The 27702-nt window shown below is 37.0% G+C and overlaps 1 protein-coding gene across 2 annotated transcripts in view; it reads left to right on the top strand.

Moving 5' to 3' along the window:
• The window catches only part of HHIP (hedgehog interacting protein), a 74952-nt gene extending 57165 nt beyond the window's left edge, over positions 1-17787 (top strand). The window contains exons 10-14 of one of the 2 annotated variants that reach the window (XM_087737125.1): positions 649-779; positions 1391-1472; positions 12027-12175; positions 14706-14834; positions 15711-17787. In XM_087737125.1, the coding sequence (XP_087593251.1) occupies positions 649-779; positions 1391-1472; positions 12027-12175; positions 14706-14834; positions 15711-15721 (502 nt within the window). In that variant the 3' untranslated portion in view covers positions 15722-17787. Of the gene's footprint in view, positions 1-648; positions 780-1390; positions 1473-12026; positions 12176-14705 lie in introns of both variants that reach the window. The other variant, XM_087737124.1, reaches the window with a different exon arrangement.
• Positions 17788-27702: the final 9915 nt, after the last annotated feature.

Here is a 27702-nt window from a genome sequence, read left to right as displayed (position 1 = left end):
TAAGGTATATTTATTATTGAGCTTCCCGTATAAAGGAACACCAACAGTCTTGTATACTGCATCACTTTGCCAATTTAGCGGTGTGACAATGCAGATTAAATTCTAGATTTGGAAATAAAATAGCACAGCATTCTAATGAATGGCAACAGATGTAACATATCTGGTCCTTGGAAAAACGTACAAAGACACTCACATCACGGCACTCTTAAGATTTCAGTTCTATGAACACTTACATGCATTATTTACCTTATGATGGGAATAAATGTTAATCGTGGAACTGTTTCCCAAGCAGGTCTAACTGGTAAGACATTGACAACTTTGGGGGTTTTATGGAAACATCACTGATGGAGCAAAATGAATGTTTTTTTAATGAATGGGCATAGTTTTCTCATGCCAAATAGCTCAGTATTCACAAATGGCTATATAGCATAGCTTGAACCCAATTTGGCAATGTTTGAATGACAGGAAGGGAAATGCTGTGCTTTTTAAGCATCCGAAAAATAACAGGCAGGAAATCGTAAGATGATGAACGGCACAGATGTATCTATGGAAGTACTTGCAGCAACTGTTTACTTATTTATCTGGACAGTGAAAACCCTCTATTCAAAATGTAATATAACAATTTGCTTTATGTGTTTTTGAATATAGAAATTTTTTAACACTGCAACAGAGTCCTGCAACCAAACAGTGGCAAGAGAAACCCCTCTGTCTTGGCAACACTGGTTCATGTAGAGGTTTCTTTTCAGGCCCTGTCTTGGGATTTGGTGAAGACGAATTAGGTAAATAGAAAAAAAATATGTGTTATTAAATCATAAGCCTTATCGGTAATGCCTGCTGAACTATTGAAAATTATAGTGAATGTTTAAAAAGAAGAAATCTAAAGGCTATCTTTCCTTTGCCAAAGCTGTCTACACTGCTCTCAGCTACACCTTAGCAGCCTTGTAAGAAGAACCGAGAAGAGAATGGGTTGCTGGAAGGGGCAAAGGTCCTTGCTGTCTCTCACACTCTGTGAACTGTGTCACTCACTGTGACACAATGTGTCATATACTTGCTTTTATTCCCAACATTACAGACTTAAGGGGCAAAGGTATTGCATGAGCAGACCGATCCCCCTCTTCTCCCTTCCTCCCCAATTTTATTTTTTTTAACCAGTTCTATACAATATGAAACAAAAACTGTTCATGATAAAGTATCTTTCACATTTTAGCATCAATCTGGGGAAAGTGCTTATTTAAATTTTCAAATAGCAATGATTCTGTTGTATATTTCAGTGATGAGTATTTCTGCAGTTCTTTTAATCTTATCTTGCAAATACAGCTAGATCACAAAAGTCACGTATTTGACATCTTAGGAAAGGAGAACTAATTTATTGCATTGGTTTCTTTAACAGGTGAGATTTACATATTATCAAGCAGTAAAAGTATGACACAGCCTCACAGCGGAAAACTCTACAAGATCATCGACCCAAAAAGGTAAGCATCGCATTTCTCACTAAGATCAGCCTTTCCTTCAACAGGTTAAAAAACAAAAGGTAAACGTGGTTCTTTCCATGTAGCTGAATTATCCCACACTGACATTCAATAAGAAGGGAAATTCTCAGAGCAGGGGGCTTCCTAAAAGCAAACGTACCACCAGCAGCAAGCAGAATAGATTCACTAAAAGTAATCACCGTCTCAGTGAACGTCAGAACAACAGAGGTGTAACCAACACTAACTTCTGGAGATTTTTACTCTTCGACATTATGCTAAATGCTGCCCACTTTCCCACCTAGATTCACATGTTTTCATAGAAGTGTAGACATATTTAATGTGGAACCATATGGACCAGTACGGGTAAAAGATGCTCCTGGTAGTTCTGAAGCCGAATGACTTGTAGGTACCACAGAGGTTACGCAGCATCAATGGAAGGCAGATGCTGAAATTCTCCCCAACGCTACTGCTTCCTTACCTGCCACTGCAGTGGGACAGTGCACAACGGGAGCTGGCTCAAAAGGTTAGTACTGGCTGACAATACCTGCTCTGTATACTGAAAAGCTACTACAGACAATAATTTGACAGTACTAGCTAGTGGATAAGCCATCCCCAGTCAGTTCCAGTCTCACTTCCTCAATTTCAGTTTTGCTATAATCTCTGAGGGACAAATTCTGTCTTTCCCAAACATCTCTCCTGTTGTATAGGAGATACCACCAATGGAGAAAAATGCAGAGGACTGAATCCTCAGTGGGTGTGAATTGTCACAGCTTACTAGTTTTCAACATCCTTCCATACCCCTGCATTTACCTGTCCCTCCCTGGGGAGCTTTGGAGCACCAAGGAAGGAAACCTGTCCTTGGACTGTGTGCCAAAAATACGCTAAATTGTTTAACAGTTCTTAAAGCACTGTTTCAAAAAGGCTTACAAATCCCACTCAAATGATTTATAAGACACAGAATTAATACGATTGGTTTAATTATTTAGGCTAATTTACCAGTTGTAAAATTAGGATAAATGAAAATTATCAAACCAGAGTTTCTTGAGATGTGAGCACTTTCAGGTTCTTTGCAGAGCAGCTAGAGCTATGAAAGTATTAGGGAATCTGGAAAGACTGCAAAAAGCCAGTCCCCAACGTGACCCAAGGGCCCCAGCAACAATAAGAGAAGATGACTAGCAGATACTCACTTTAGCTGGAGAAATACCATTTTCTTCATGACGGATCTTGCTGCTCTATCAGACCACGTCAGCGGCAAGTAAAGGTACCACATCCACTCTGCAAAAGCATCAGCAATTAACACAATGAAACGGCCGACAGAAATGAAGTTTGTTGTATTAATTACTTTGGCCCCATCATACCCTGCAAAAGCAACTGCCTATTTGTTCAGCATCTACTTCAGCACGTTTCCCCATTAGCATCACATACAGTTAGACTTGCATTTTTGGTTTTGCTGTTGACTGTTTAAGAGAGGAATTTGCATTCTTCTCAGAATTTAAATTCTAAAAATTGTTACTGGGACAACAAGTTAAACCAATAATAAATTAATTAAATTGGATGCACATTGTACAGTAAGTTACAGTAGAGTTTCAGTGTGTTATAAATTATACTATCCCAAACCTATAGCAAGTAATTTGGAAGCAGATGTTACTGCAGGTTAGTGCAGTCTGTCAGTCAAGGTTATTATGTATGTTTTATTTATGCTTTCTGGTATTAAAAACATTTTTTTAGAACAAAACTCGCCATTCTTACTGGGATTGTTTAGTCTGTTGGTGTATGGTTTTAAGTGAATTTTACACCCTAAATCCACTATTAGTATCTAATTACATGGGGCTGCCTTGTTTGACCTCAGCTTTTTGTTCTTGTTACCTCTTCCAGTAGGGTGGTCTTCAGCTGACATACCTGAAAGGCCAGACCTCCCATTGCTGCGCTCACGGTTGGCTGTTTTCATGTATGGAAAAGGGTCAAGACTGTGTTTGGTTACTGGTGAAAGTAACCAGAAAATGATAAAATACTTTTGTAAATTGGCACACAGTTGAAATTAAACAGACTGTGACAAAGGGATATAGTTTTTGGTAACACTATTAGAAACAGGGGATAATTTTCATTCAGGCAAAGTTTTGAGTTTTGTTGTTTTTCAATCTCACACCATTGCAGGCTTTTAAGTGAAAGATAATGAGTTACTTCCACAAAAGAGCATTGCAGTTCTATTTACCATTTTATGATAATTTCACATTACACATGTAAACAATTTAAAAATTCCATGGCTTTGGCAAATGTTCATGTAAAGCTTTATTAAGAAAATATTAATTGTTATTCACATGCTAATATTTTTTTGCACGCTAAGATTTTGCTGCTCCTTTTAATGTCTTTCCCAAGGTATGTGCCATACAAATACATCAAATATAGGTGTAAATCCTAGCACAGTAAGCTTTCTAGAACACAAAATAAAGATGCTACAGGTGGGCTGTGAGCATCAGGTATTAATAAAGTCATCAAAGTGTTGATTTGTCATGTCTTAGAAATTCATTACTTACTAAAAAAAACCCTGTGAGGGGTGGCCCCTGGAAGACTCACCAATTTGCAGAGAGAGCCTTCCATGCATGGGGCCATGTAAAAGAACAAAATTATCATTCCTTGTGGTAGCCCCTTGCTGGAAATGAATAACTTCATGCAAAAACCAATCTTATTCTGCTAGTGGTCATTCATAAGCTGCTGCAAGCTTATGAAATTATTCCTTTATTCTAAATAATAAATTTTACATGAAGATGCAGGATTTGGTTTCTTTTGATCTTTGTAGAAAACTACTGCATAATCAAAGTTGTTCTCAAACATAACCATGACCCTGATTTCCTTGTCTCAAATATAACTTAAGAAAGAAACTACTTGGATATTGCTAGCAGTAGAAAAAAATTCAAAAGAAGTGGGCAGGTTAAAACATTAGAAGATCAGAGGATGAGGGTAATCCAGAGAACCCTTTGCATTAGTCTTCAATAATCAGCAATGGGAAAGTCCTATCCTAAAACAGGCCTTCACATGTAATAAAAATGAGGTGTTAAACTGAGGTGATGTATGACAAATTCATAAATACGACCAATGCAGAGGTTCTGAATCCCTCCATCATCAAGGCAGCTTGAAACACAGAATTCAGGGTACCACAGGAAACTTTTGTTCAGTTCCTCCAAATTCTTCATGTCAATAACTAAATAGCCTCACATCAAAAGCACAGAATTAAATAATCTTTCTCTTTGTAACAAGGTTGTTATAATGATATATTAGTACTTGGGAGCTCTTAGACAATGAAGTGATAAATCAGAAACAGAAAAGTTAAAAATGAATGTAAAAACCAAGTATGTGAGGTGCTGCAAAATACACATGTAATATCTATTACCAAAATCGAGTAGAGTGAGGAGTATAGGTAATAGCATATTTAGCTTTGAGATTGGAGGAGATGTGGGAAACCGTAAGAACTACAAACACATAAACCCAGCATTAGGTAAATTAGTTAAAATAGCAGACAAAAGAAGAATTTCTGAAGTTAAAACTGTGTCTCTGAAAAATATAGCCATTCTTTGATGGTTATAAAAAAATGTTATCACAAGTAAACTACTTTCCAGGGGTTAGGAACTAATGAGAAAATATAGGGAGACAGACATACACTTCTCAACTAAAAAGTAGGGCTAGTCAGATGTCCTGAAGACCAATGCAAATACTAGCATTTTATAAACTGTCTTTCTGATCAAAAAAGAAAACCTTTTTATTTTTCTACTTTCTGTTTTATAATTTTTCTGTCTCTCTCTCTCTGTTTCTACAAACACATACTAATATCAATCACAAAAACATTGATGAATGCACAGGAAAAATAGCTAGGTAAACAGCAACACAGAAAACATGTATTGGTCCAAATACTCCAGTTAGTCAATAAGAAAGAAAAAAAGGAGACAAAACCCATTAGAAAAGAAAAAGTAATCATTTTCTAGCATGATGAGAGGAGAAAATCAGCTGTAGGCAATATTAAAAATGCATATTTAAATAAGAAATATCTGCTGATAGCTTCATATCAGCTGTAATTTAAACATTATTACCAGCTGTTCTTTGAAAATCATAGACAGGGACAGACCAAGAAGTAAGAAAATAAACTTTGAAAGGTGGTAGAACAGCCATAATGTGGCTTTGTAAGTCTTCTTTTAGAACATTTCTATTATGATCACTTTTCTCTCTAAGCAAATTATAGATAAAATGAAAGAGATTCAGAGAATAGTACTCAAACTGACGGACAATGCAAAAGATTTCCATTTAAAAGATGAGACGAAATCCAGAAAAGTTTATCGGGCAGTCACGCAGTGCTGTATCCCTTGTGAAGTTTTAAGTGTTTGCCACCGTCGATGCTGTGATTCCAAAGGGGATGAAGAATTCTTTTGACCAGGACGGCTCACTGGAGCTAGCAGGTGATTTTTAGGAAAGAGGGCAGAGCTTAAGTAAGTGTCCTTGCACACGTAACGAGATTTCCTCTTCCTCTCCTTACAACACCTTATAGATCTGGATTTCAATATGTTTCGTATCAACAGCCAGAATAGCTGCTTTCCGTTGGATTGAAACTTGAACTTGATTCAAACCATCTCACTCCTCTTTCATGCCCCTCCAGAGTATGTAATTCCACTTATCATCCTTTCCATCATCACCTTCTGGGATTTCCGCTATCAGAGAGTATTTCCAAACAGACTGATTTCAAACACTAAGGGACAATATCTAGGGCATACCTCACTTTGACATTGCTCAGGCTCTTTACAAAAACATTTGTGATTTTATTTTTTAGTATGAGGCAAGAGTGTTTGAGGGTATGATAGAAGAATAGCATTTATGAAAGCATAGACCTCTTGAAGACTTTAATTGCTACGGACATGGAAACTCGGAAACATATGGTATTAGACTAATCTGCATCAAGATGCTCAGTTCTGATGGGTTATAGATATACTCTGAAGCTACTACTGGAAAGTCTCTGTAGAATGAGCCAATGTTGTTGGTGAATGCTCTCACCAACCCAGGTGGGCCATATGATTTCTTTCTGTTCAGAAAGTTACTATCCCTCAAGTCATTTGAGGGAATGGAAAGCCAGAATTAATGTCTAATTATGTTTAGTTTAGCCAGAGCATGCAAAATTCTTATCTCATTTACCAACCCACATGCAGTTACTGTTCCCATAAGAGACACTAAAGAGAAATTAGAGCTTTTTGCGAATACCAGTCTAGAGAGTTTCACTTTACAGAAGTACTTCACAAAAACTCCTTTGTAACCACGATGGAAAAACCTGAGGATTTTTTTCAATCACATCACAGCTCACTGACTGTAAAAGTTTTTGTTTTGGTTTGGGATTTTTTTTCCCCCCTTTTTTTCAGTCTTTCTAGCATTGGCTATTAAGGAGTTCTCACTTTTTATCGCTTTATAAGGAAAAAACAGCTCAGTTTATCTTTTGCTTATTTTCTGGAGCCTGCAGGAAGCCTCTGCCATCCTAAAGAAAGTCATACATAATAGAGCAGCTTTAGCCCAGTAAGCCAGTCTTTCCCAATTCATCAGTCAAAGTGTTATGCAAGTGGCCCCCTAAATTGATAAATTCCCACAGTGCCTGTTGACCCAGCTGCCAAGTGCTCATGCAGCAGGTGTTGTTTTCATGACCACCCTGACAGTAATACAAACTGTTTAGCAGTTGCATTGACCTCTTAGCTATTAACATTGATACAGGCTTCACTAGGGACTAGTTTTCAAACATGACAGAATTTCTTAAGACTAGAGGTCATGAACAAGTATACCATATAAGAATAAATTTGATATGCTGCTGAGTTTAAATCTTAAAAGCCGTGAGTTTTTTCCACATTATTCCCATGTAGTAAATCTGGAGACAAGTAACAAGCTTTTGGCATCTCTCCCAGGACTAAAGGTATACTTTTTCATTTTAGAAGCTGTACCTGAAGAGATGCTATATTTATTCTACGACAAGGAGCAAATTTAGTCTGTGACAAGTAATGAAACAAAATTATTTTATTTTTATTTTATTATTATTCCCTTATAAAGGAAAAAACCCAAACAACTAATGCACAAATATTGGTGATATACTTAAGCATCATTCTAATACCTAATATCTTGTGTGCAGTTAATTGAAGCATAACATTCTTTCCATATATTTTGTACTGCAATCAGGATTTCTACAGCCGTGTCTCTTGTTGAATTTGAACATCCAGGAATTTTGTCTGGGTTTTTACTCCCGTTAGTGGGAAAGTAGAGATTTTTGATATTGAGTCAAAGGCACGATGGCAGAATTGTTTTCTGTTCAGTACCATTGTATTACTGCTGAATTTGACCCTCCATTTGCATTGATTTATGTATGTCTGAGTTACAGGCTAACGCACTCTGTGCGTTTAGTGGAACTGTGAAGAGACGCACTGAAGAAAGCATGAAATCCTAAGCAGTTCCAGGATGAGTTTTAATCTGTTAAAGCATATTAGACTTTTATATGCCTCTAAACTAACCGTAGAGGCTACTTTCTTATACTAGCTACAGTAATGCAGCAAAAATTATTTTACACATCGTACAGTCAAGAATTTCCAGCTCACTGCACACGTCAGCAAAGGGACCCGGCGAGGGCCCCAGCCCCCAGTACAACTTTTCCTCCATGTTCCATACATTTAGAGTTGTTACACAGTTTCATGAAAGCATGTTTTAACAAGCGAGATATAGTGTACTGTACTGTATATATGAACAGCTCTTTAAGATAACTAGAATTGTACAGACCATATAAATAGTCATTATCAGCTACATTTTTGGCTGACTTTCTGCGGACCAAATAGTGCTTACTGTAAGAGTAATCAAGCTCTACCCTTTAGAGTTTTATAGATTGAGGGAGACAAGGAAAAAAATTCTCTCCAGCCCACAGTGTGGCTCCATCTATTCCCCTCCATTTTCCACGTCAAGAGACACAGCGAAGCACTAGTTACATAAACAAAATCACAGGCTTGTCTAAGTGCTGGAAAGATCAAGTCCCAACAGCCAGTTTCAAGACTTATGTTATCTTTGTGAGATTCGGTTCAACTTACGCTGAGCCTGAAAATCTCCACCCCTTTAAAGCCTTAAGAATGCAAAGTGTAAGTGTTGTGGGGCAGAGACTTTCTCTTGATATGTGTTGGTACAAGAATGGCATTCAAATCCTGAGAAAGAAGTGTGGCTTTTCCCATAGTACAGCGAAGGAAAACCAGTAATTCTTCTCACACAAGAAGGATTCTGCTGCAGCTGCATTTGTATTCCTGTTCTCCTAAGGCACTCTGCCAACCAGAATTTTTTCCATCTTTGTTTCTACTCCACCCCACCATTAATAAATATTATCCGAGGCTGATGAGTGCGAGTTATTGATTGATGGTAGAATAAAAGGCAAGGTTATATTCACAAGTACCAAGAGCACCAGAAAACTTTAAATCATAAAAGTGACCAGCCATGCTTTGCTGGATACAAAAAAGTATGATTTCTGCCTCCCAAATTAAATAAAAATAAAAAAAAGAATCATGTATTCCAGGACTATCATATCTAAATACTTTACATCTATTAATAAAATAAATCATTATCTTCACAAATAAAATATCTCTGTGACTTATGAGGTCATTCTTTGCTAAAGATATGCCACTGGAGCTCTTTTCCAAGAGATGCTCCAGGAGCCTGAGGTTATGCTTCCTGCTAAAGACAGCGCTGTACTTGTGTTTGAGCAAGAAAAAGAGAAGACTCCCGTTTAAAGTAACTTGAAAGAAATGGGCTTTAACAGATGAAGAAAGAATGTTGTCTCCTATGCAGTTGGCTATAAAGAAATCAACTCAAAATTAGATTTTTTTTTTTTCCCCAAAGGTAGGAATTAGAACACAGATCTTTTTACTTTAAATCTGAACGAACAAGTCTCCACTGAAAATCACATCATTTTGTAGAACTGTTTCCAAAACAGCATTACTTCTAAATCTCGCATATATTTTTTAAGTGCAGGAACTTTCTTAACCAGATCATATGTAATGCACTCATTACTACAGAACAGGAATTCCTTACAGGTCAAAAAAATAATGCATTATATTTAAAAGACAGCTGTGGAAATATGTAAACACAAAACCTGAAAGCGTTTCAAATACGCTGCATGAAAGGTGTCAAAACATGTTTCAAAGCCCTTCAATAATACAGGACCTTAAGTCTGATTCTCAGAAGCGCTTCTAAAATCAGAAGTTGGTGCTACACTAAAGATGCATCCACACATTCTTTCTGTCCTTAACATCTTTGGGGAACCAGTTCTTCTGTACGGATGTTTAAATAATCATGGTAGCAATTAAGACTGAGCAGAGAAAGTGCTACAGTGAAACAAACCAGTGAGCCTGTACTCTATTACTCCGTTTCAAAGAAAAATGCGAGGAACCCTGTAATGTACCATTAACAAGCTGCATGCCAAAATGGGGGGGCAGGGGGAAACGTAAGCCCAGTCAGCTAGTGAGGGACTTCTATGACATTAGGTATGAGTGCTTATTTTTCTTAAAAATTATTTTTACCCTATCTAATATTACTTTGAATGGCCCCATTGTGCATAGAAATATCTTTTAAAAATCCTACTAGAACATGGGCTTCATTGATATCTTAGAAGCCATGAGTTCAACTAGTTAATTTTATTTTCTTTAGCTTAATTTTCTCCCTCGATATTTCTTCTGATGTTGAAATGGGAGATAAAACAAGAACGCTCAGTTTTCCTCCTCTTTTTTTCTGCCACTGTTTTCCACATCTCCATCATACCCTTTCTTTCTCAGACTCCAAAGACTATCCTTTTCTCCACACAGGAGTATCAATCTAGGATTTTAATATTTGACAGTGCACAAGTTGCTATTCCAGCTATTTGCATATAATTGGCGTTTTAATACTGATGTCAGTATAATGATCAAAGTTATTTTCTACTCTATTCGATCTCATACAATTTTGGTTCGGTTTGTTCGGATTCTAGCTGGACACTTCGCCAAGGTTTCTCTGAGCTCTCCACAAAACTATTAGAATCTTTGTCCTGCAAGTTTCAAGCTTAGGAATGTATGGCAGTAGTTCAAATTATTTCCTTGAGAATGAATAATTTTGTATTTGTCACTAATTAACTTAATTTGCCATTATGCTCCCATTCAATTACTTGTTTATATCTCTTGGGAGATCCTGGCATTCTTTTCTCAACTTACTCCTGTACAATCAAACCCACAGCAGAGACAAAACACGGTACCTCTACTGGGAACCTGTAGCCTTGTGATGATCCTCTCAGTCTCTAGCTGCTGAACTCAGACAGCAAATAAAATAAGTGGTCAGCATGATGACATACAGCTAAATTAAAAAAACCAACCAAACAAGCAACAAACATGTAAAAAAGCGTTGGAAGTCGTATCAACAGTTAGGGCACACTTAAGTTAAAACATTTAAGTGTTTTACACATTTAACACTACAGAAGGAACACTACAGTTCCTTCTTTGTTAAGGAAGCTAATGCTGTGCTTTTGTAAATAAAAAAGGCTACTGGACATCCAAAATATCTTGTAGAGACTGACAGAAAAAATTGCATTACGTACGACTTGACACCAAGAAGCCCAACAAAAAACCAGTATCAGAAATGCTTTTAGTCAGCTGAACTAGAATTTCCTTCACGCATACATGTCAGAGAATCACCCACAGAATGGCTGAGGCTGGAAGGGACCTCTGGAGGGCGTCTGGTCCAACCCCCGGCTCAAGCAGGGCCACCTACAGCCAGTTGCCCAGGACCGTGTCCAGCCGGCTGTTGAATATCTCCAAGGATGGAGACTCCACGGCCTCTCTGGGCAACCTGTGCCAGGGCTTGGTCACCCTCGTAGTGAAAAAGTCTCTCCTGATGTTCAGATGCTTAAAATAAGCATCTGGAATGCATAATCCAAATACAATTTCATGAAAATATGGAAATAAAAACTCTGCAATGTCAAGCCGAATTCATAGACAGAGGTAATACTTTCACAAAATCATTATGCATGTCATAATGTGTGACATAAAACTTGCTGTTCAGATTACTCTTCCCAGCATACAATCGGAAATATAAGTCAGCCAGAAAAGCAAAAAGACACCATCAGATTCTGGACTGAATTATATGACTATTTGCACTCTCTGCAGAAAAGCCACACAATCAATACAATTTAGCACATCTAATAATGATATTATCTAGAGATATATGCTGCCTGCGATAAGCTCTTCAGCAAGCTGGTTTTGCCCGGTTCAAGCTTCAAGAATTCTCAAGGACTATTATTTAATCCTGTAGATGATCTCTGCAGGCAGTTATATGAAAGAATAGCAAATCACACTGTATTTTTCTGTAATGTAACATATCACCTCTATGTTTACTGGTGTTTTTGAGAAAAAAACCAATCCCCTTAGAACACAGATTTCTCCCACTGATAATACCATAGAAGAGAATCAGGCCTTTAATAAAAAAAAACGAAAGTTTTTCTCCTTGACCCCAACTTTTAACTATCTGCTTGGTTCGTATATTTTCGTTCAGGCCTTTAGTCCCCGAAGAATGCAAAAGAACAGCTCAGTCTGCACAGATACTGACATCTGAATGCTCAAGGCATTGTCGGAACGGGCACTGCACTCCCACAGGAAAATGCTGCTGTAATCAAGGCTGGGAAGGAGAGTTCTGCAGAACGGGTTTGTATATAGATTCATAGCAACAAGTGAAAAAAGCAGTGAGATGTCATAATTTGCTTTTAATTATTTGCTGAGAGAAATTTTCAATATATTTCATTGACCATCAGTTCTAAGACAACGTTAAAGAAATACTGATCTCATGAATTGTAGAGGAACAAGAAGTCTTTTAGATGAGTATAACAGTTGAAACATCTAATGCAATGTGAACCATTACAGAATGCAATTAATAACATAATACAGACAACAGTATTCTTATATTTGCACCAAGAGTGTAAAATGAAAGGAAATGCAATCAATACATGTTCCGTGTTGGGACATTTGGCTTCCACCTGCAGTATTATCATTGTTAGTGTCAAATAGGAGTACCTGGTCAGGAAAGATGATAAATCAGCCCTGCAGGTCGCTATTGCGTATTTTGCATTTCGCTAATTTAATGCAAATACTTTAGTTTAGTACTTTTGATCCTACAAAATAAAATAGCTCCAGTTTGTTAAAGAGAATTCTATGTACAACTTGTCACAAAGCAGCTAATAATCAGAACGTTATTGTAATCCATTATTAATCACAGTGCTTTTACTAAGTCCTGTCTTGTTGCCGTAGCGTATCGTTTAAAAGTCCCGTGAAAAAGTGACTGTGATCAAACTAGATGTTGGGTATGCCACCAAAGGGGTGAGATGAATGAACCTGGAGTGCCACAGCTGTGCTATCCCTGTCTCACAGAGGCTGTGGTTATGTCTGAGCTGTGTAACTCTGGCCTGTGCAGATCTTCCAGAGCAAGCCTGGGTACCAGGAGGTGTTATTAGTGCATCAGCACAGTCTTCTGACTGAGCGTATTTGCTCAGTGAGTTTGACCAGATGCCTGTACAAAGAGATAAGGTTAACGTAATGGCAGTAGAACTCAAAAGAGGAAAGGAATCGCAGAGTAAGACAAAGCAAGGGTCACACGATGGACCAGGGATAATTCAGGTTGGAAGGGCACCCAGGAGGGCCCTGCTGAAGCAGGGTCAGCTATGAGGTCCTTATAGCCTAGAGTGTGAATTTCAGCAGCCTCTGGGTTTTTAGTGACTTCGTTTGGAATGAAGTGAAATGAAATGAATGAAATATCTTACTGGCAAGATTCATGAGCTGGCCATCATACAGCCGTGCAACAAAAGCAGGTTGGAGAAACGGGTGAGGTAATCTGGCCAAAAAGCCCAATTTCAGTTGTCCTCACTTGTCAGTCAGAGATTTCCTACATTTAGAGAATGAGGCCCATTCTACAGCCCTTGCCCAAGTGGAACTTAAAGTAAAAAACGTCTCCAGTGTGAACATTAATGAATAATCAGTTTTGTCTAAAAAATTACAGCTCCATGACAGATAATTTGATAGATGCAATGTACAAGAAAGCTACAGAAAATACGTAGACTAAGGATGTTTCTTCCCTGTATCCCACACGGCAGTTGACAGAGATGTTCTAGGTTGGACTATTATAATTTAAATAAGAAAAATTACCTTATGAGGCATCAGTTTCCTCCTAGGGTAATTAAGAAACTCATGAATAAAATCAAGAAACCTATTTTTATATAGTGTATTATAAATCTCTGTAAATCAATATTATACCTTTATTGTAACAGAGAACTTTAAACAGCAAAATGTCTGCAAAAAGAAAGATATATTTATCACAATGCTGTGACTCTACCCCAGAAGAAAATACTTCCACAACTAAAGTTATTGATTGTTAGTTTTGCTAACACTGGCTACAATTTAAAAGAGCATTTATATTTGAAAAAGTTAAGCAAGCTGATTAACCTGGAACTGTATAGGTAAATTGTCAGGCATCTGCTAAAGAGAGAGGGAAAAAACTCTGAAACTTAACTAACTGATAAAAGCTGTCAAAAAAATACTCTGATTCTGTTTTTTCTGAAGGGAATTCAATTTTGTTCCAAGCATAAGTGATTCAAGAGCCAAAGGACTACATCTCTGTGGTCAACTGTAGTCTGCTCTGCTAAGGAAAGTGTGTACGTACGTACGTGCTCTGCACGTACAAAGGAGTTTACCTGAGATTCAGTACTTGTTACCTTGGAGATGGCCAGGTGCTAAAATGTCTCACCAACTTCAGGACTTTTTTGGGTTGCCAGCATAAGAAATGGGATGAGGTGGACCACCACTGTTTAAAGATCTGGATGTGCTGTATGTCTTGTTTTCAAATAAGATATTTGGAGCCAGAGGTCTTTTGAGATGGGTCTTCTATGCGCTCCAAAATCAAGCATGAATACAGGAATTGGACAGTTTCAAAAATCTGCTATTTGAGTTTCCCAGTCTGTCCTGGGCGACGGCCTCTCAGACATACAAAATTACTTCCTCCCTCTAATATTCTGAAACTTTAAAAAATGTGGTTTCAAAACTTCTAATATTTCATCCTTTCTATTTTGTTTTTAATTTATGTGCTTTATCATTATAGTTTAGAAAAGCTCTTAATGAACGCGTACTGTATCTTTTCGGTTTGTGATGTTCTAACCAAATTAGAAAATCGCTCTTTTTCTCCCCACAGCAAAATGTGACCCAGCCTGTCGACATGGAGGTGTCTGTGTAAGGCCTAATAAATGCTTATGTAAAAAAGGCTATCTCGGCTCCCAGTGTGAACAAGTGGATAGAAACATCCGAAGAGTGACAAGGGCAGGTATTCTTGATCAGATCCTAGACATGACATCCTATTTGCTGGATCTAACCAGCTATATTGTATAGTTTCTGGGACTATTTGGAAACTACACTTTCAACGGGCATTTGTTTTGAATCCTGTCATTTTTAAAAGACTGTTATCCTGCAACAAATACCGGTGATTTGATTTACTTTATTAATTTAAGTACAATATCCACAAATGTGCAGATAAATTCTTTGTATGTGTGTAAATATTTCTGTACGTCTCCACAGACGTACCAATATCCAATACGTGCACACATACACATGCACGCGCTATCACAAATACGGTTTTACAGTTAGTGGAATTTTTTTTTTATATTTATTTCTTCATGAGAAATAGTTTACAAAGTAATTCCACTGTAAACCACATTTTCGTCAAAGGACTTTTGTGATGTCTTAATGGATTCTTTGACATCCCAGAAACCTCGTGTCTGTACCTATCTGATTATAGCAATAAGAGAGCAGTTTTCAAACACCGCTGTATAAACTGCTGGACTTAATAAAATCCAGTTGTAACAGTTACTAAGGCGAACTGAACTACATCATGAGACAATATTTCAGAACTCCTAAATGCATTCCTATCTAGGCAATTCATTGTAAGACTGTAACCTTCACCTTCATCAATGTAACTCTATTACAGAATGTTACGCATTTCTTTATCTAGCATAGATGCAAAAATCTGGTTATCGCAGCTTAATATCAAGATTGTTTCAAGTGTTTAATAATTAAATTATATTCGCATATTTCAAAACCAGTCATCCTAGAAGGTCTGCTTTTTATCATATATTTTATTTAACGATGGGCACTGGGTTCATGTTACATATTTATATTATTTTATTTTATTTTTATAATATAGACATCACCTAGATGAGACAGCTTTACCATGTCCTGTAAAATACTAAAGTTACATTTTTCACCAACTTAATTGGAAAGACGGGGAAAGAGAGAGCAAACACACTCTTTAATGTGTTGTGGATCTAATCTAGAAATGTATCCTTGTGTCAACTTGTATTCGTTTACGACGGATGAAAAAAACAACCACCAACCAATCACAATAAAATTCCAGCATATGTTAAAAGTGTTCATAAAGTGATTTTCACTGTAACAGGACGGGCCAGATTATACACGAGTAGACTGCGGCCAGTTTCACACTGAACTGAACGTCCCTGGACAAGAGCTCACACGGGCACGTGTTGGCTGTGTAAGATGTCACTTGTACAAAACGTATAACGATACTCGCCAAATGCGGTTCTAAATGTAAATGTTCCTTGAAGAGCTAACATAAAATGGAGTCTTTGTAAATGTATCAATAAATATGGTGTACATGCTATAGTCAGGTTTTCTAAAGTATTAATAGTCTAATTAGATGTATCTTCAGATATGTGATCTCCAGCTCTAGGGCATTATTGGCAGTTTCTTTGCGCACTACTTACCAACTATCAGATTTCCTTTGCACTACCTGGCTTTTATGAAATCTTGCCTATGAAAAGAAAGCAGAGTAGTCACAGTATGCACATCCTATGGTTCTTATAAGCAGCTGCTCACGCGTCAACAATTTACAACACTTCAGGCAATAAAGATCTAAAAGACTTTACCCATATTACTCTCCAGTAGCAAAATTACCTCTCCATGGCAGTGACATGCAACGAATTTTCCTTTATAGGAAGTTGTCAGCCTTCATTTAGCAGGTATTAAATCTGAAAGTACAGTATGACTGATACTTGTATTTCTCTGTCTTGTGCGTTCCAGCTCAGAGGAACAGAAAATTACATTTGCCTTCCATATATGTTTGCCTGGGTTTCGAGTGACCTCATGCCAAATGGAAATTGGTTGAGAAATCTTGGTTAAGTGCTCAGCGAACAATGGTCTGCATTAAAAAGTGCATGCATAATTTTGCACAATGTAGATTCAACTGACAGTCCATTGAAAGACGTCTCGGGATTAAATGAGCATGAAGACCAAATTGCCCTCTCACCCCAGAAAAGGGTGGTCCCTTATAGTCACACGAACACTTCATTGGCTAAGCAGTGTGACCAATCTTAAAATGAACCCTGCGGTAGCATCTGTAGGTTAATAGCAGCTCTTTGTCTCCGCTGCTTTCTGCCTTTAGTCTTTTCCCTGAATTCCATCACAAAAAGTTTTACAATTAAAAAATGTCCTGACAACCATTTTTGTAAATTGACCTTAGCATCTAATCTTTCCTTATTCAACGTGGGTGACAAAAATGTGAACTTCTCATGAATGAGCCAGCTGTCTAAAGCTGTCAAATAGCGCAGTTTTATTACACTCTTCATAATCGGCAAAGCAAGAAAGTCGCTGAAGTATTTTAGCAACATTTAAATATCTGACAGAGATAACATCTTTAACACTTTCTTTAATGAAATAGATTTAAAAATAAACCCAACTTTAACTCCACTGTGACGCATTATTTTTAACAACCAGCTGGGGAGATGTGATAGTTCTTTTCGTGCTGCTTAGTTCCTGGAGACAAAAAATACCCTGGACGGTACCTAAATTGAAGTTCCCCAGTAATATATATGCCATAGTCATGTAGAGAAGGGATAACAACGATCTTAGAGTTTTGATCTTAATAATAAAGACAACTTAGTTTACTAGTGAAATCAGAAAATAAAACTCCAGTAAAAGCTAAGAATTAAACCCAGGCCTCATTCAAATCAATGGCAAAAACTCACATTGGCTGTGCTGCACCCAGAACATTGCTTTCAAAATTTAAGCAAAATATTTCAGTTTATTTTATTTAAAAAAATTTCTGTTTGAGTCATTCCATCAAAGCTTCACAACTAAGAAGTAATCTAAGTGAAGATTAGAGGGAGAGGGTAGATAGTTTGTGGAAAGTGTTTTGCTTCATTTTTACGTCATCTTTTATATCATGTGAAAGCAAGCATCTGCATTAAGCCCGCACGGGTACATAGGAAGTCCCAGTGGAAAAGAAGTATTCTAAAAAAAAAAAAAAAAAAAAAAAAAAAAGAGACACAAAAAATCCTAGCTGCTTATTTATCAAAAGAAATTATACTATTAAAAAGAGTGAGTAAACCACAGGCCTAGCCACCCAAGATGCTAATATAAAAAGGGCAACTGCAGTAATTGCCCTGAGAATTGGCATACAAAAAAAAAAAAAGGGTCTGTAGAAAGCCCGTTGCCAGTTAGGTCATTCTGCAGCCATTCTCACACAACCTCCGAGAGCGTCCCAGAATAAAACTGAGCTTATAAATGAAACTAGATAAATGAGGCAATTAGATAAGGGCCTCCAGAAGGGATTTTATGTATGTGTTCAAGTTGTCTCTGTCTCTCTCTCCCCTAATCTTTTATTCCATTCATTTCTTCCTTTATCCGGAGATACTGCCTCTCTGTTCCCAACACATTGTACATTTCAAGCATTCTTTGAGGCTTTCTACTGTTAAAAGAGAACAAACATACCTGTTGCAAGTAACATCACTCTATTCCCGATGTCTGCTAATTTTCAACCCTCGTTTTATTATTTTGGGACAGAAAACCTTCATCTTTCTCTTTTTAAATGCCACTGATCAGAAAGAAGGCATATTATTGGAAGATAAGGAGAGTCTTTAGTCCATAGATAAGTAGGGAGACAAAAAGATGTTATGTAAAATCATCTCCAAATTGTTTCACTCCATTTCAGAGAAACAGTAAACTCATTTTTCTAATGCATCCAATAAGAAATATTAACTCAAACCCTCCCCCTTAAGGAAATATCTTCCATTACCAGTCAGGGACACGGATGCAAACCCTTTGTACCTTTAAATCTTCACAGGTTATTCTATTTCAGGCAAACAAAGTGTAAGTTAGGTATAAGTAAGAGTATAAATTCTATATTGCCAACATGACACCTCTGTTTATCTCCTCCTTTCATTCACTTCTCCACATTTTGGCTTTGCAGCTCCTCCCTTTCTAGAACCACAGCATATGTCAATAGTCCCTGGTTGCTGCAGGTGATGCTTATTATTTTTGAAACTGCCTACTAGACACGTGCATCCAAGAGGCTTCCCAGCAGGCTGAGGTTTTAATCTTCTGATCATTCCACAGACCTTTGTTATTCTATAGTGATTTCTAATACTGTATCTTAGCTGGACATTTACAGTTCAGGAGTAGCAGCTTCAAGCAGCTCAGCCTCAGGCTGTGAAGCTCAGCCACAGATAGACTGAAGCTGGAGGAAGGGAGAAAGCACTTGGTCACTATACAGTCACTATGCTTATCAGAAAGTTACCAGTTTCAAGGCAATAATCAGATTCCTCAAGTAAAAAGCAGAACAATATTCCTGGGCTGATGAAACGTAGCTTTTCAGTATACGCTTTCACTAATCTGCGGTTAGAAACGAGAACCTTTTCATGCACAAATATGCAAAATGGAGATTCTGAAAACACTTACGAACAAGTAATTTTTCACGGGTGTGAAGTCCCATTAAGGTGAAAATAAATATTCGTACGTGTAACTCTACTTGCATCCATGAAATAGGCATTTACAAGATTGGTTCTACATGGAAAAAACAACTTTGAGGACATCTTGCTCTGCTTATGTTTCCTTAATTATGAAAATCCTTTAAAAGACAAGAATGCATGTTAATTTACTATCCTTTAGCTTAACCATGTATCGGTTTAATTAGGAATGATAACATTTTGATCTTCTGTCCAACTTAAAAGGTGATCTTTGTCTCAAAACAAACAGAAGGGAGTCATAAGTAAATAAAAAATAATTTTTCCCATTTTGCAATATTAAAAATTAACTAATAGTTTATTTTTATCATTTAAAAAAAAAAAAAAACCTAAGAATCTCCCCCAAAAGGCAACCAACCCTTTAAATTTATTCTAATCCAAATTTGCAGAAAATATGTACCAAATAATCTGGGTTCTGGCTACAAAAAAACTGATAAATATTTCCAGAAGGAGTTTCAGGGCAAACTTTTATAGAAACATTGAAAAAAGTTAATACCGTTTTGCTAAAATGTTCGTTGTTTTCAACAGCATGTGTAATTGAGTGAAATAAGACACATGTACTTTTTAGGATATAGGTGTGAAACAGCAGAAGCCACCTGAAAGCTTAGTACAGGATTACTTTAATCTTTGAGGGCCTGACTCAAAGTCCATTGATGTCAACTGAAAATCTCCTATTGACTTCATTAGTTATAGGATTAAGTCCTTAAAAGGGATCCACTTAGCTGGCAGAAGATCTCAACTTCAGACATCAGTGCGCACATGACCTCTCTGTGTCTGCATCTGCAGTCGTTAGACACACCAAGGTTTTCTGGAATAAGCCAGCAGACTCAGCCCCGCATAAAGATGTACGGAGCATATCCTACTTAAAGCCGTACAGAGCATATCCCATCCTCTTGGCTTTCCTTAGAGGTATTGCCAACAGTTACACAAGGGTTCTATTAAATCTGCCAGACTTCTTGATACTTCTTTAAAAATGTTGAGCAATTAGCTCACATTTTTTCTCTTTCACCCATATATATGCTTATTTCAAATACATAAGCATACGCCACTAAGCAGGAAAGTAATTAAAATACCAAGTTGGCGGCCCCATTTTATGAGATAGCCATAGGAAGGCAGGGTGCGAAGTTGCCCCCACAGATGCTCACAAACATCCACAGAAGAGTTTCCTCAACTGTTTCCAGTCCAGCATTACAAAGGCTGAATTCAGTAGCATTAGGCACATTTCCAAACCTTTCTTTCTGTATTTAATAGGGACGGCGTAATATTTCAATCAAGACTATATCCTAATCCAAAAATGTTGTTGTCGCCCTTACTAACAAGACTTGTAAGACTGAAAGCGGTGAGACTCCTCAGTACTGAAACGACAGGCGTAAGCGATTGCGGGGCGGGACGTGAGCAGGCATTCTATAGCTGCCTACTCATTGATTTCAATTACAACTCTGCACACAGAATTTATCGTGCTATAAAATGCACAACATCCAAACAATCTTAGCACAGCAACTAATTCTGCACAGATTTACACTGGGCAGACTGACTAATCAGACAGTATTACTAATGCCTTATCCGGGAAAAGAGAAACATTACTATTTTATAGCAGTGTACAAGTGGTTCAACTGACACACCAACCCTTTTCCTTCAGTTCACTCACAAGTTAATAATTACTAATTTGGTCTATATATTAGCAAAGGATTATCATGTCGTCCCATAACCCAAAGAAAACTCCCGTAGGCTTCCATAGGAAACTTTTCTTCACGTTACACTGTGCGGTTTGGTTTGAAAGCCGAGTGGCACACCTGCTTACCAGAGCTCTCAGTACTGAGAATACAGCATTCTAGTGATCATTTCATGCTATAGGAATTCACAAAAAATAATATTCTGTGTTATATACATTTAATGCGTGTCTTTACCTATTGTCTACTGTACACCCACTGGCTTCCACAATCAAAAATGTCAGAAATTATTGCTAAGAACGTACACAAACAGCAAGCTGCATTACTGGAGAAGAGTTTTATTTCTACTGATAAAAAACAACTTTCCATCTGTTGTAAGTGATCAATAGGGTCCCATGCATCATATACTTGTTCCTTTTACAGTCTATGAGATTTTCCCATTTATTTTCATTTTGCAATGAAAACAGAAGTGAAAAAATATTTAAATGAAAAACTGCTTAAATTCCCAGGAAATTTCAGAAAGAAGGTGCCAGCTAAAGCATGTGAATATACGTGGCGGCTGTGCTCACAATATTCTTGGGTGGAAAGAAGGCAGAGGGAGGTGGCTGGTTTGGAGGGTTTTTTTGTTTTGGGTTTTGTTGTTGTTGTTGTTGGTTTTTGTTTTGTTTTTGTTTTGTTGGTTTTTTTTTTTTATGTAGGATGTGTTTTGCTGCAGGATGAAAAGGTGGTTTACATCACAAGGCAGTAACAAACAAATCCCATTTTCTGAACGCTCCTAGGAGGAGCCGCTAAAAGGAAAATGTTCTAGGCAGAGTCAAATCTAGTATGCAGAATGAACTTAATTCATATCAAGATATACTGAGACCAGAAACCAGCTGGTATTAAGTCACCAGATGTATCTTGTAGCTATCTCCATTAATACCAGAAGCAGTAACCCTACCCTGTGAATTATCCAGAAATGCTATTAGCTGTCCCCCACAAAATATACTGCAGAATTAAAACTTCAATTCCCTTTTGAGAACAATTAGACTGTAATGGGAGCCAAGCAGAAAAGGAAAAGGAAATAACAAAATTCTGCAACTTGAGAACATTACTGTTGTGATATTCCTCTGTTCAGTTAGTTTTATTTTATAGTAGCTGTCAGGTACTGTATGTACATTTGAAATGTGGTAAAATAGCTTAGAAAATATCATTCAAACTATGTTTAAGTATCTTCTATAAACTGTATTATACTACTAAGCATATACAGGCACCAATCTAGCAGAGCACTGGAGCACACAAGTAATTTTAAGCACATGAGTCTCACTGAAGTCATGTGCTTAACGTTATTAATACTATTAAGTGCTTTCTTGGTTTGAGACCTTACAAGTCTTTGCAAGTCTACCCACATAGACTACATATACTGTATGTGTATTTCTTTCTAGGGAGACAGCATGGCTGAAGTTCACAGCAAGATAATTCAGTTACTGTCTGTCACAAATTCTATGTAACCTGAAATAATTGCATCTTTGGGCCTCCACTTTCCATCTGAAATCAATCCTTGTAAAGCGCTTTGAGCTCTTCAAATGAAAAGTGCTATAAAAAGTACAAATTATTATTATATTATTGAACACCATGTATGTATACACACTATTATGTAATATATAATATATGTATAATGCATATAAATTCTAACAAATGTATTTGTGTAATATCTGAGAAATGGAACCGTTGTATCTGGAAGTGATAAATGCATAGAGTTGGATTTATTGTTAATCTGTGGATTTAATAATTTTTTTAGACAAAACGATGTTTAAGTGTATAATTGCTTTTCTTAATTTAATATATTTATGTAAATGCATGCCTGAAGTTCTGGATAGATAGTTATTCTGTGTCCCTTAAGCTAATAAAATATATTAAACTTTATCTTACTATATAAGGTACACCTGCTGCTTTAAATTGTTTTTTGTTTTAATATTTTTGTTGTGACTAAATGCATAATTTAAAATTCATGACATTTTAATCGGCTCTTTGATCTTTGCAGTAAAAGCAAAACGTCAGCATTTGATATATTCTTTGAAATGTACACTAGTTTTATTTATATAAATCCTAAGATGCTTTCATAAAATGTGACTGAACACTGCTATTATTTTTGGAATGGGGTTTCCTGTTTGCTTCTGGATAAATGAGAGTGAAAATTAAGACCTCCATATTGAAAAGATACCTGTTTCATTGCAAGCAATACGTGAATACACATACAGCTTGAACAAGGGGATTTCATGTACAGGCTTTTCAAGTATAGATATCTTGGAGAATTAGTTCAGTAGCGACAGGGGAAACGTTGGGAGTCATTTCTTTGTTTATTTAATATCTTCAGAGAAGCATGTCATCAAATCAACGTATGTTAAATTCAGATGTACCATTTCCAGTGATTTAAATAAGGGCCGTAAAAAATGGATGCAGTGTGGAATTCTTTCCATTTCTCCCCATCTTAACTAACAGGTTCTGTTCCACTGAAATCAACACCTAAGCATATACGTGGGAGCAGGGCCAACTCAATATATCAACTCACTATATTTTTTGATACAAAAGAACATTTAGTTACAGCACTTAAATGCAAACTACACTTGCAGCTCACATCTGTGAGAGTAAAAACCAGTTTGGACAGGGAACAATAAAGAGCCAAGGGCTTCTTCACACACTAAGTTTACCTTAGTGGTTTTGGAATGCTGTTGAATTAGTCTTACACATTTAACTTACCTGAAGTGTTTAGCCTGTCCTGCATTTATTTTTTAGATTAAAGAACACAGCATTACTGACACTACGATATTGATGCTATCTCTACATTTCGGATCTAAGCCAAAATAATCTTGAAATTTTCATGAAATTGTTTTTCCATTTTTCAGCTAGTTATACCATTAGTGATATGGGCTGGTGGCCAGCCAGAGAACTAGGATCCAAGGAAAATTTGAACTTCACCCAAATTTGAGGATATTTGAAAAACTGTATTTTACTTCGGCTTTTCAATGAATAAATATAGCAGTTGCAGCTATGTTCTTTTAAATAGATTTTCTTAAAAATTTTCTTCATTTGAAGAAGGGCTTAGAACAAGAAAACAGCTGAAAGATAACACACAAAAAAAGAACGAAGAGAGGATTGTTTTGATTTTTTAGTGGGACCTATATATTCATGCAGAAAGTAAAAGAATTCTGTGAGGTACAGTACATAATTACAGTAAATACAGCGCAGCATGTAGTTCTGGTGACATCATGAGTCGTGAGTTTGTTCTTATAATTTATTAAGACATTATGAAAACCCACTGACATATTTATAACCCTCGGAATTAACAGCTACCTTTCATTTCTTTTACAACACATAAGACATGAATTTTACTTAAAGAATTATATACGCTCAGCTGTGTACAGCAAGGCTGTAATTCTATCTAGAGCTTCTGATGGCATCCTAAACCTGAGGGGCCAAATTCTGCTCTGCCTTTAGATGAATCAAAGGAGGTATCCTTGGCCTCTTGAAGGAGGCTTGTGTGGTTTGTCAAAGTCATCAGGACTTTCAAAAGGAATTCAAAGCCTAAATGCACAATTCCGAAGCATTTCATTTTAGTAATGTAGTTACTAATAATATCTATGCTTCAGTATTTAATCACTATTCCCAAAATATAGACTTCAAATTAGCTTCTGTCCTTTTATTGCCTTGTCTTTAATTCCACATATAGCTCTGGTCTTTAAGTCCTTTGTTCTTTATTTGTGTTCTTATAGAGATGCTGCTTCTCCATTCTATTGCACTAAATTTACTACATATTTACAAGGTTTTAACAAGATTGATTATGGCACAAGTGCTTTTTTTCTAATTTATTTTAACAAAAACACTAAGTAAGGGATCAGCCCCTGGTTTAACTCTAAATTAAAAATGCACCACAAATAAGTAGGGTAGAATCTTTAAAATGCCAAAGAATCATTTCGGTCTATGTGGTTGCATTTATTTATTTTGGGGGAAGGGTTGGTTTGAGTCATATTTGATGACATGTCTACGGATGACATACATCTCTGGCAGAATTGGGCAAAGTGGGACATAGCTTTGGTTTTGAAAAACCTCACTGAACAGTGGCTTTCTTGTTTGCTTGGTTTGGGGTGGTTTCTGGTTTTTTTTTTTTTAAGTTTTTTTAAAATTTTTTTTTGTCTTTCAAAGCTAGGACTACTCCTGGATTTTGTCTGAATTCCAAAATTTTGGGCTGAAACAGTTGAATGAATGGCTCTTCTACTGCCTCAACATTCCATATTTAAAATTTATCATTTATTACTTGCCAATATCGCAGCCTTCTTCAACTGTTGCTTATCTTACATTAGTACAAATTCACTGATATCAGTGTTGTTAGGGGTGAATCAGGTTGTGTTAAGTAGTTGCTTTTCCTTCTCACTCATTTTATATCGCTTTAAATACATTATACTCAGAGTGTTTGTCCTATCGTTCCACAGTGAAACCAGTGTCGTCATACTAGCCGAGTTTGCTCCCGTTAGTCACACAGTTCTAAATGTTTCACCTTTCACCATGTACGTTTGATCACTCAGAGATGGATTGACTGAGAGAGGGAACGTAGGAGTTGTATGCTGGTCCTCCACTAGATCAAGTGGTATGCTCTCCCTTCAATATTAGAAAATTGAAATTCAGCGATACATATGCAAGCTATTTCCACTTCAGAGAAGGGGAACATACACATGAACCAAAGGGCTGCGTTTGGTTCAGGAGATTTATAAAGAAGAGATCCAAACTCTACAAACTCTGATGCAGTGGAATTAGTGCTTTCCTGGTCAGATGAATAGAACAGGTGCAGATACAGCTTTCAGGTCTTTAAACTACACCAGCCCAAATAAATTACAGCTATGGAGCATGTTTAGCAATTTCAAGCAAACATTAGAAATGCAATGCCCATGGTGCAGATAAAGTGCTTATGAAAAAGGTGGACACAACATCTGTACTGGCACGGAACGCCTGTTCTAAAGTAATAGCTGCAAAATGCCTCCTATAAAGCATAAGACTGTTAGTACAGCTGCAGCTTTTAATAGCTATTGAATTTCTTGATCAGGGAGGCAGATCCAGAGCAAGGGAAATGGACAAGTGAAACTATAAACTGCTATTTTACACCTATGAATGTAATATCAAATAAATGTGGTCGAACCCACTTTTATTTTTTTAAGAAATTCATCCCTAGAGAGCCTTGTGCTAGATCTTACCTAGCAAACCATCAGAAGGCACTTATGTCAGCCTAACCCTGAGGTTTCCAAGATGTGTAACTGTACAGTCTACATATACCTGGTGCTTATTATATCCATAACAGAAACCTGCAGCTACACACATGCGTAATACCTCATGCATCATTTGCGCACTTATTCAAAGCTGTTTGGTTCTAGATCAATGCAAACAAGGAATGAAAAGGTACCCAATAGATTAGATAGTTTTTAAGATGGTTATGCAAGAGAAAAATTACGGTGAAGTGACTGAGTTCCACAGAGACTTGAATATAGGCAACAGGATGCAACCAGTAAACTCATTACCACGTTAGCTTATTAAGATTATTCCAAAGAATACAGTTGTCTGACATTTTCTGGGTTTTCTTACTTAAATACCTTAGTAGTAAGATGAATTTGTGTCTAAGAGGCCCCCTGTGAATTACTAGAATCATATTCACTTTGCATTTATAATTACAGCTTTTTGTTTATGATGGAACTTCTATGGAATTATCAGATTTTCAGTACGCAGATAAACTGACATTTTAATATCTTCTAAGCTTATTATTGTCTTGCAAATTCTTCACTTCTTTTATTAGCCTGGAAATAAAATATATCACATAACACTCAGGTAGCAGTGACTGCTGAGACTGCAGATTGACCTGGTAGGGAATTCACCCAAAATCACCCCAGATGGAACACTCTTAAGATCTTACTTTTAATGTCTGTCATACACAGATTGGACTTGATTTTTTTGTTTTGTTTAGGACCACTTTTTCATCCAAGACAACAGCATGTTTCAAACTACATGCTGTTGATGTCTACCCAAAGTGTGTCCCAGGCACGTAAACCCTTCTGAGTCCCAAACAACAATCCCGTCTACCCAATTTCCAGTACTACTTAGATTTCCTGGCACTTGAACTCACTACGTACCCTTTAATCTGGCTAGAAATTTTTCTGGCGGGCATACATCCTCAGAAGTACCCAAACGATATGGAGATAGATATTTATCTCCTCCTAAAAGCAATCCAGGATAAGACACACAACTGCCAAAGCTCGCTTGAGACCTTGGAGAATCCTGAAAAGTTAGTCATAGTCAGCACCTCAATTAGCTTCATGGGTGGTGGTGCCACTTTAATGATAAGAACACTACTACAATTCAGAAAGAGGTGGATCTAACTCTAGTTACTTCCCAAGAAATTGCTTTGACTGCAGTCCTTCTGGTTGAATCCACGCTACGAGGAGCCAGAAACAATAAAAATCAGTGGGTCAAAAGAAAAGGGATAAGAACAGTGTCAGAATCTTCTGGCCTAGAAAGCTTATTCGAAAGTGGAAAGGCCCACTAAATTAGTTCTGCTTAACAATTTAGTTATACACACTCTAGGTAGCAGGACCCAGTGCCTCAGTTTTTCCTCCTTCCAGGTGAATCAAGCTCCCTTTTTTGCCTCTATGCTCTGCTTTTCCGACTGGTCCTTTTCAACAGGCAGCAC

Source organism: Nipponia nippon, unplaced genomic scaffold (genome assembly GCF_047370975.1).
Source record: "Nipponia nippon isolate SJK-2023a ecotype South Korea unplaced genomic scaffold, ASM4737097v1 scaffold_6, whole genome shotgun sequence".
Classification (NCBI taxonomy): Eukaryota; Metazoa; Chordata; class Aves; order Pelecaniformes; family Threskiornithidae; genus Nipponia; species Nipponia nippon.
This window is presented reverse-complemented; position numbering and strand designations above follow the sequence as displayed.